The sequence below is a fragment of the Daphnia magna genome, linkage group LG6 (genome assembly GCF_020631705.1).
Source record: "Daphnia magna isolate NIES linkage group LG6, ASM2063170v1.1, whole genome shotgun sequence".
Classification (NCBI taxonomy): Eukaryota; Metazoa; Arthropoda; class Branchiopoda; order Diplostraca; family Daphniidae; genus Daphnia; species Daphnia magna.
Genome location: NC_059187.1, coordinates 3,799,859 through 3,809,098, shown reverse-complemented (window position 1 = coordinate 3,809,098; position 9,240 = coordinate 3,799,859). Strand labels below are relative to the sequence as shown.

At 39.8% G+C, this 9,240-nt stretch overlaps 3 protein-coding genes across 4 annotated transcripts; 1 reads left to right on the top strand and 2 right to left on the bottom strand.

Annotated features, from left to right (window-relative positions):
* Window positions 1–1,803: 1,803 nt before the first annotated feature.
* On the bottom strand, window positions 1,804–3,546 carry LOC116924304. The gene is made up of 3 exons (XM_032930832.2): window positions 3,426–3,546; window positions 2,564–2,765; window positions 1,804–2,053 (listed from the first exon to the last, which is right to left on the bottom strand). The coding sequence occupies exons 2-3, from the start codon at window positions 2,751–2,753 to the stop codon at window positions 1,926–1,928; spliced, it is 318 nt and encodes a 105-aa protein (XP_032786723.2). The 5' UTR covers window positions 2,754–2,765; window positions 3,426–3,546; the 3' UTR covers window positions 1,804–1,925.
* A 13-nt stretch (window positions 3,547–3,559) lies between these two features.
* Window positions 3,560–6,045, top strand: LOC116924293 (probable splicing factor, arginine/serine-rich 7). Its single transcript, XM_032930820.2, has 10 exons — window positions 3,560–3,700; window positions 3,766–3,875; window positions 3,941–4,077; window positions 4,140–4,237; window positions 4,309–4,464; window positions 4,523–4,698; window positions 4,779–4,927; window positions 4,989–5,349; window positions 5,424–5,715; window positions 5,837–6,045. Exons 1-10 carry the CDS (start codon window positions 3,653–3,655, stop codon window positions 5,945–5,947), a joined length of 1,638 nt encoding a protein of 545 aa, XP_032786711.1. The 5' UTR covers window positions 3,560–3,652; the 3' UTR covers window positions 5,948–6,045.
* A 413-nt stretch (window positions 6,046–6,458) lies between these two features.
* Window positions 6,459–9,052, bottom strand: LOC116924418 (mRNA-decapping enzyme 1B). Of its 2 annotated transcripts, none has more exons than XM_045174843.1 (8): window positions 8,853–9,052; window positions 8,678–8,718; window positions 8,049–8,176; window positions 7,814–7,986; window positions 7,449–7,736; window positions 7,222–7,356; window positions 6,912–7,157; window positions 6,459–6,806 (listed from the first exon to the last, which is right to left on the bottom strand). In XM_045174843.1, exons 1-8 carry the CDS (start codon window positions 8,979–8,981, stop codon window positions 6,753–6,755), a joined length of 1,194 nt encoding a protein of 397 aa, XP_045030778.1. In that variant the 5' UTR covers window positions 8,982–9,052; the 3' UTR covers window positions 6,459–6,752. The 2 variants fall into 2 exon arrangements, with proteins under 2 accessions (XP_045030778.1, XP_032786833.1); XM_032930942.2 differs by having other exon boundaries at window positions 6,459–6,830; window positions 8,853–9,050.
* Window positions 9,053–9,240: the final 188 nt, after the last annotated feature.

Genomic DNA, 9,240 nt, shown 5'->3' with positions numbered 1-9,240 from the left:
TCGTCTGGTCTGTTGAACTTGGCCGTTGGCTTTGGTGCGTAACAATTGCACACGAACCCTATTATAGAACGTGATGGAAAGCCGTCCCGCAATTGCGAATGCGACCACTTTAGATTTCCACACTCAGGTATAGGAGATGTATATACGAGAGTGGGTCACGTGCTGTGAGGGGAGGGCATCAAATATTGATCCATCTTATATGAATTTGACATGCCCTTTGATTTTACATCAATTCGTAGTTTGAAACCTATAGACATCGTCTGGCTAAATCCAAAAAAAGAATTTGAATTAATCTTTTGATTTATTCACAGGGGAAGAGTCTTGCTGCTGCCAGTGGATGGGAATAAATTTCTTTCGCCCAATTCATTCTTGCGATATCGAATTTTTTAGTTGAAAAAAGAAAACTGGCGAGATCAAGTATAAGAAAACAGGAGATAAAGTAAAAAAAAAAAAGAACTGTGTAGAGATTATGGTTCATTTCACGATTTAAAACAGCAGCAAATCCTGAGTTCTACGGTACATGCTGCATGCTAGAAAAAAAAAATGCTGATTTATTCAAAAGCGTGTGGATCAAGTCACAATCGAAACCCGAAACACTACATTCATCTTTTGTTTTTCCTATTTTGAATGGTGAATGCTACGCACACAAGCAGCGGGCATTACTTCGCCACCAGACCAAAGAAAATAATAAAAAGATAAAGAATATTATTAGGTTAGCAACGTTCTTTTAAAGAGCAGATGTCGTCCTTTGCATACCAAACTGAGCAACATTAGTCATGTGGAACGGAATTCTCTCGATTTTTCTCCCCTACTTGTGTTTAGCTATTTGCTTCGCCCATCTGCATTGTAAGACGATAAAAAAAAAATTAAAACTACAAGTTTTATGCCTCAGGCCCGGTCATCTGAAGTCAATTAAAGGAAATGTGTTAAAATTAGGAACAAAGCAACAAGGTATATGTTTAGTTGCTGAAACCCTTAACGCATTACGTATAACCAGTACCTCCATTAGTGGCACCTGGACGCTGCCACCCAACATTCACATCGCAAGAGGCTTTCCAATTACAGATCAGATATCATTACCGGCATCGGCTAGCACCACTCACCTTCGACGCTTCGTAATGATGTACTACAGTGGTCTAATTCTAGTTAATTACATTAAAAGGAGTCAATAAGAGTGACGGTGGTCTCAGCCTTCAGGATGTACGCGTAGAGCATCAAGTACACAAACAGAGACGACGAGAACGCGTCGCTGACGTGATTGGAACTTTCGGAAGCAACAAGATACCTGCTTTTCCCGTAAACTTTTCTTGATACCGTGGACCCTATTGTTTACAAAGGAATTGTTGATTTCAATTAAAAGTTGTTTCGTTAGTTTGGCATGTCGAAACATTGCAAACTTTTGCGACGAGTGGAACCCCTTTCAAGCCACCTGTCAGCAACATGATTCAATCGATTTTAAAGACCAAAACGAATGGGCACAGTGGCGGGGAGGGTGACGCAGAATATAGGACAAAAACCGGCAGTCGCCCATCTTTATGAGCTTTCCTGTTTCAAAGTTAGTTTTTCACGTTGTTGTAGAAAAGGATATAAAAGTTACTCGGGAATCGACTTGGATTTTTAAGACCCCGCGTTCTATAGCGAGACCGCCCCGTTCAACATTTACTTAACAGAAGGCACGGTTGCTTTTGTAGTCCTATCAATCTATCACGTTGGCATGGTGCCTAGACACGCTTCCGGTAAACGTCACGAATCGTCGTCCTTACACTTGTCCACCTTCAACGAACTCAGCCAGTAGACATAATAGGCAGTTAAATGTGTTATTTAAACGTTACTCACGTCAAGTAGCTCTACCTGTGAGATGAACAGTTCTGTAGATGGCTTCAGTGTTGAAGATGTTTCAAGAAAATAGTTTGAAATGATTTGTGTTAATGGTGATGTTGAGTTTTCGCGACGACAGCAGCGCAGGCGCTCTCTTCCACTTGCAGCATGTTGTATTTCCATAGATTTTCCAGCATTAGTTTGGCGCTTTCCCAGCGCAGTTGTTTTGCTTCGTCTGAGAAAAAGAACAAAAGATATGAATTAATAAATAAACGAAATTAACCTTTTCTCTCGTAGGAAAGTTACGGGTCATCTATTCTTTTCTTTACTCAAAGCCCCATAATGGCTTTGCATCTTATAAAAGATACCTTTAGCTCATACTGTCAGACATCAAAGGAAGAAGCTGCAAGTTGAGCAGCTATGGTTTGTCTTTTGTTTCAAGACAATTGCCATTCGATCATTGATCTTGGTATATGTATACGTAGCCGTAGTCTGAAGATGTGCAGTCGGATTCTAAATCCAATTAAGGCAAGGCGAATCAAAAGTTTTCTGATGCTCTATCGCTGCAGAAAAGCTTTGTATCTGACATTCGACTTGTCCTCGACGCCAATTTTCTCATCATGGGGAGTGGGCTCACACGAGTGAACATAAAGAACTTTGTAACGATCACAGTGTGTCTTATAGGGGCTGCTACACCTTTACGTCTGTTAATCTATTTAACGATTCAATCAACTATTTTTATTACCAGCCATCTTCTTCATGTCGACCCCAACAGTTTTCATCATCTTCTTTTTGGCCTCCAGGGAAGTTATCTTCCCATCAATGTCAAAGCAGCAATCGATCTTGGCGATGGGATATGGCTTATTATCATTGCAATCGGTTCCCGCAAAGATAATACCATTCTTCTTCTTTCCAGCATCCATAATGGCAGACATTAATTTAAAAACCTAAAATGAATGCAACATTTATTCATATTCATCTCAATGTCTATTATTGGAATGCATTATACTGATGTCATCTCCTCGTTGGTTTCATATTTTATCTTATGGTGTTTTAGCTGCACAAATGGGTAACACCCAAGAGAGCAAATTACAAGCTACCTTAGCAACATGTGTATAATCTTTCTGACCCTTGGCATACAGAATCTCAAGTAATAATCTTTTATTACAAAAGATTATATTTTAACTACACCTGGGGTATTAGGGGAGAGACCTTAATGACAGAGGGCCAACAAAGGATGTTCAGTCAGGAAATGAAAAGTCAGATATAATGATGAAAATATGAATATATCAAGATTCTGGTGGGCAACCACCAGCATATCCTAGCAACCAAAAGTAGTTTCACGTTACTATGCCCACGTAGAACATCGATCGATTCCCTTAAACTAGGCATCAATTGTTGAATTATTATTTGTTCCTTCAAAATCAAACATAACAAATAACTGGACAAACCACCATGAGAAACTGTCTACGGTGCTATCTATAGACCGAGAAGCTCTCAGAAAGTATGTCATTGTGGCGTATTATTAAAAGCCAAAAAACAATACTTAATTCTTCCAAAAAACTAAAATTATTTGCACAGACTAGAAAGATATACCACGAACTTACTTGAAGTTGTCTAAAGTCAACGAAAAAAGGCTAAATACAAATTTCGTGGTAGAAACAGCTCGATTTGTACGAATTATCAATCGATGTTCACTAATCACTATCGATCTTCATTTGTACCGGCCGGCGTTTGGGAAAGTTGTTGGCAACGTTGTACTTTTAGCGTCAAAATGGAACTCGACGGAAAATAATATTAACGAGGACATATTCCGTCCGTAAAAAAAAAAAAAATGACTGGAAGTACCAGCAGTAACAGTAGCAACAATGATGGTTATGCAGTAAGTACAGTATTTTAGGTATTACTTCGGAAACACTTGACTTCATATTCTAATATACGATTCAGGATAAGATTGTTCAGGTGGCAAATGTCGCCCCTCAGGCCAACAAAGAGCAGATGCAAACATTATTTGGAATAATTGGGAAGATCGAAGATCTCAGACTTTACCCAACTTTGTAAGTAGAGTTTTATTTTGTACACATTTTACTCATGACTGAGTTGTATTGGGAAATCCTTATAGACGGGACTTAAGCGCTCCAGTTCAGCTTCGTATATGTTTTGTGAAATATGCAGATCCTAATGATGTGCCAGTAGCACTTCATTTGAGCAATACAGTTTTTATTGACAGAGCTGTAAGTGTGACTCTTTACCATGGAAGTAAGTCTGATACCATTCATTTAAATATTTATAGCTTTATTTCTATTTTCCACCATTTCCAGATGAACTTCCCGATGAAGCAAAAGGTGTAGAAATTCTGAACTCATCAAGTGGTTTTGGGTCAAGTGAGCCTAAGCTTCCGGCTACTCTTACTAATCAGGTTCATTCTCAATATTTGGGTTTTCCATGTGTTTGTATAACAGTATTGTCTTCTGGATTCCCCTTAAATAGATTGAAGGCAACCCACCTCATCAAGTTATTCGTACTCTGGATCCAAGATTATCCATTCACAATTTGCCAAATTACCCCTTACTACCTGCCTCGACAGATAGCCGACGGTTGGAGGAGATTCGTCGAACCGTTGTCGCCATCAACCTAGACCCTTCGGTAAAACTGGTTATCCTGAAGTCAATTTATTTTTTTTAAATAATCGCTTTTGAATTAGCGTTCAGCCAAACAAGTCATCGACTTCTTTTCTTCTGCCGGTGAAGTCAAATATTTCCGACTTTGCACGAAGCAAGGGGATGATATCCAGTACGCAATGATAGAATTCGTTGAACAAGAATCTGTTGTCCCTGCCTTGAAACTAAACAACAAACAGTTTGGGGACAACATCATAAAGTAATTGTTGCAACAACAACTAAAATCATAATAATTAAAAAATCGAGATCGAAGCATTGATACTATTTCTTGTTTCGTAGAGTTCATCATTCCACACAGTCTATTATAAAACCCGTGCAGCAAACGAAATCCAATGAAGCTGCTCAGAAAGAAATAGAAGAAGCCGTCAACCGTGTTAAGGAGGCCCAACAGTTGATTCCCGTTCCCTTGTCTCAAGAAGACGTAACTGGTACTAGAATTTTATGGCACTTCATTTACAATTATAATCGTAATAATTTATTCCTAACTAGAAAAAGAGAAGGAAAAAGAAAAGGTTATTATGGAAGTCGAAAAGGAAAAGCCGAAAATTGTTGAAAAAGAGAAGGAAAAAGTAAAAGAGAAAGAAAAGGAAAAGGAAAAAGAGAAGAGTTCAAAGCGAAGTCGCACACGTAGCAAAAGCCGTTCTCGATCAAGGCACCGGTCATCTTCCCGCTCACGACGTCGTCGCTCGCGCTCTAAATCGCGGGAGCGTAGGAAGAGATCTCGCTCACGTTCACGTAGGCGGACACGCTCACGATCAAAATCAAAAGAACGACGAAAGAGATCACGCAGCCGAGAGAAGAAACGATCCCGAAGCCGCGATCGTCGTCGCCGTAGCCGTTCTCGTTCACGGTATTGCAATAAACAAAATATTATTGCCTTTGGGTGAACATGATGGCTCATTGTATAAAAAATATTTTCGGTAGTTCAAGGAAGGAGAAGAGTCCACGTCCGACAAGGGAGCGTCGTGAACGGTCACCGAAGGAAAGGACAAAAGACAAGGATAGAGACAAATCCCATAAGGACAAAGACAAGGATAGGGACAGAGACAAGGAGAAAACACGCGACAAGGACAAGAGTCGGGACAAAGACAAGAAAGATCGTGAAAAGAAGGAAAAGAAAAGAGACAAGAAGGAAAAAGAGCGAGAACGTGAAAAGGAGAGAGAAAGGAAACCGAAAAGTCCAGCTAGCAAAGAAGATTCATCCACCGACGAAAAAGTAAATGATTTGCATTGATTTAAGCTCATTCAGAACGGCAATGAGTCGGGTCGTTCCGAAAGTCCTTCAAGAAATCCGCATACCAAACATTACAAAAATTTTCTTGTTTCGATTTTTCTAGGAAATCAGTGAACGTAACAGTGCTCGACGATCTACTCCTCCATCACCTCCACCATCGAAAAGTAAGAGTCGACGTCGCTCAAAATCGGGTAGTCGAGGCCGCTCGCGCTAAGTAGGGCGCACTTCATGTCTTTTTTTTTTAAATGAGATAAATAACCTCTTTGTCTAGAATCCATTTGGAATTTCATCAATAAACTCATTCAACCCTTAGTTGAACTATGGTTAGAAGCATTACCAGGTGCGAGTCCGCGAAAAATCGCTCCTTGGGACGTAGTAAAAAAAGAATACATTAAACCAAAAATTTTATGAGGATTACCACTGCGCAATGTTTAAAATAATCGTGCATGGAGGGTTGAAGTATTGCTTTCTCTTGTTGTTCCACTTCCATAAGTCTGGATCCTACTTTCTGCGTAAAACAATTCCAAAACACTTAAGCAAGCATATTTAATTAGTCGACTTAAACGGTTTAATGTTGTCATAGTGAAGGAATGTCACGTAGCCGAAATTTATAAACGGGAAAAAAAGTTCCCTAGGGCGCTTTGATTTGTTAAGCTACTAGTTCTAAATTTGAGTAGCTTTGTTATCATTAACGAGCGAGAAAGTTCAGACGATAGGACACAAAGTAGTTGATAACTACTCCTTGCAGTTTGGAGCATTTCAGTGTATTGACATTTATCTGCGTCGCACATTGACGGCGCTCGCTCAAAGCAACGTCATGTTTGTCCGTAAAAAGAAAGATCACAGCTCTTTCGACACGGAAAGAGAGGAGGAGATGGAGAGTGAATTTTGGTGGATTGGAGATGAGGTTCAGGAACACAAATTTGTTGGTTCTATGTTTAGTGTACGGTAGGGCAGCAAAAGCAAATGCCACTTGGACATCGGCGCCAATATTTCTGGTGGTAAATCTCTCATTTGTATCAGTTACCGGTTTTCAAACTCTGTTTCAACGATTGAACATACGCGTCGTGGAGCTGGGTGATGAAATTTGAATCGTTCTAGTGATCAAATATTAGCCCTTTAATGTCTGCTTTTGAAGATGCATTTCAATACTTTACTTTTATTTATTTTATGTTTACCTTGAGGAGGTAGTTGAAAGCTTGCATGAGCTGAGCTTTAGTTAATGGCGTGATCTCGTTATCTACTAGATAGGGATGGTGCGATTCCTCTCGGGACTGGAAGGCTGGGCGTTGAACTGGTGTCTGTACGCGCACTGTTTCCACTGGTTGTTCACTGGTTCCAGACGCTGACGTAAACATCATGGGAGACATCAAAGCTACTGACTGTAAGCCCGTGTGACGAGGAGGGGTACCACTGGTGTTTTTCTGAGATGAGGTACAGCTAGGCATAATATTTTGACGTTCACAAGTGCTACTGACTTATCATTACCTGCATGACTTCAGCAATATGAGGATGGGTAAGGACCGCCGAGTTTTTTGATAATCCACCCGGTTTGATTGGGACAGATGGATGCATTGGTGCCGCATGCGGCAAAGGATGCTCTCCAGTCCCATTGGCTTTCAACTATTTTGAAAGAAAAAAAAAAAAAATGCACTTTATTTATTTAATTATTTTTTTTTTCGTAACATACTTATTTAAGTTAATTTTCTGCTTACCTTTTCTTTTCCTCGTAATTCTCTCTCCAGGCTCTGAGCTGTATGCAACTCTGCGTTTGGAAGGGGTGGTGGTGGGACACCCGTAGGAGTCCCAGCCGACATAAGCCGTTCAAAAAGAGATCCACAATGATGAAGGGGCATCTGCGTGGACTGATGAATCGGTTCCATTCCGAACAAGTCTGCTACGCTAAGTAGGGTAGATTGGGAGTTACCGCCATTGGACGTCGGACGCAGGGCGGTAGGACGGACTACATCAACGCTGTTGGAGGCGGACATTGGCTTTCCTTTCTTTAGGAACAACAAAAAAACGACCAAATTAATATCCAGTGCAGATTTTCTACCATAAATATAAAATGCTTCACAACCTGTTCATACTCCTGTCCCGCTTTTGTAAGCAACGACATGATATCAACATTAGATTTTTCCTGAACAAGATTGGGCCGGCGTCTTTCGGTCTCTTCTTTAACTAGCGCTTCCAATTTTTGGGCTATTCGAGTACATTCTGATTCCTCATAAAACCACACTCCTGTGATCGACACTGGATAAAAATAATTAATTAATAAATGCAACCTTCCAGTTAGGAAGAGAAACTGTACATACATTTGGCATTTTTGTATAAGAGGAAAGGTGCTTGGAGTTGGATCTCCAAGTCTCTGGTGATCGGTTCCACGAGATTTTCCGTGCTCAGGCGATTCATGACAACAAAGCCATGCCTTGGATCCCCTGACCTAAAAAATAAATTTTCCAGAATCAGCAATAGATAGCGTAGCTATGCAAGAGCAAAAACAGTGTAGTTCCAGGTTAAAAATAGAACAAAAAGTATCTGGGACTATTAGGGCTGGGGAAAAGGCCCCAACTGCCAGATTTTCAGTTCCACATTTCCTTTGGCTGGCTAGTTTACAGCTGTGAGGTTATGCACAAAGAAAATATTAAAGTGAGTTGCAATGCAATGACTAAGGAATTACACTGAAGTTAAGAAATGCTTAAGTTTGGGTGCGAGAAATTGGCTTTACAATTTTAGTTGCTCAACCACAAAAATGTTTAGAATCCGAATGAACACCAGTAAAGTGAAAAATGTGGGCAATTATAACAACAAAGTTTTGTTCTGAAAGTTAAAACTCATCTATGATCCACATATCAAGACAAGTGCGAAAAACATTCGTAACAGCTAAGAGGATTGTTGTGACAACCTTAGGATTTGTCACAGCAACAAAAACAAAGAAACAAACCTTGCATAGAGGAATAAGGTGCCTTCGACATCGGTTTTCTCCTATAGTACAAAGGTAAGAATGTTATCATTCACACAACGAAGCTGTAGACATAACTTAACCGGTGTTTTTGCATTATGCGTAACCGTATAGGGTAGGTATGACAGGAAGTGGTGACAAAGAAAACCCATCTTACCCATTCGTTGGATTGAGAATTGAATTTATAAATAGCAACTTGAGTTCCGGTTTCGACAATTTCCACTGCGTAGGGGTCTACCCGTTTTAAGGCAGCCAGATTAACGCGAGTGTCTGCACCGTCGGCCATCTTAAACTTGTTTTTTAAATTTTATTTCTGGAAACACCACTACGAACGAACCAAAGGCATGCTTTAGCAGCACCCTTTGATTGCACTATAATCAATTGTCTATCTTATTCGCATTATAAATCAGCAAAATTATTTATCATTTAAACTTTTATTTTAAATTCTCTCACGAATTATGAAACCTAAATACGTAAAGTTAAAAAGATTTAATTTTTTATCTAGTTTGATTTGACTAGCAGAGTGTTCGCTTACCCATCCCTTT

Bases quoted from the DNA above. Each gene is read 5' to 3' on its own strand.
- LOC116924293 (XM_032930820.2), top strand. From the start codon at position 3,653: ATGACTGGAAGTACCAGCAGTAACAGTAGCAACAATGATGGTTATGCA. The intron at 3,876-3,940 runs GTAAGTAGAGTT...AAATCCTTATAG, and splicing joins CTCAGACTTTACCCAACTTT to ACGGGACTTAAGCGCTCCAG. The intron at 4,078-4,139 runs GTAAGTCTGATA...CACCATTTCCAG, and splicing joins TGTGACTCTTTACCATGGAA to ATGAACTTCCCGATGAAGCA.
- LOC116924304 (XM_032930832.2), bottom strand. From the start codon at position 2,753: ATGTCTGCCATTATGGATGCTGGAAAGAAGAAGAATGGTATTATCTTT. The intron at 2,054-2,563 runs GTAATAAAAATA...TCTTTTTCTCAG, and splicing joins CGACATGAAGAAGATGGCTG to ACGAAGCAAAACAACTGCGC.
- LOC116924418 (XM_032930942.2), bottom strand. From the start codon at position 8,981: ATGGCCGACGGTGCAGACACTCGCGTTAATCTGGCTGCCTTAAAACGG. The intron at 8,719-8,852 runs GTAAGATGGGTT...TTTGTACTATAG, and splicing joins ATTCTCAATCCAACGAATGG to GAGAAAACCGATGTCGAAGG. The intron at 7,987-8,048 runs GTATGTACAGTT...ATTTTTATCCAG, and splicing joins CTTATACAAAAATGCCAAAT to TGTCGATCACAGGAGTGTGG.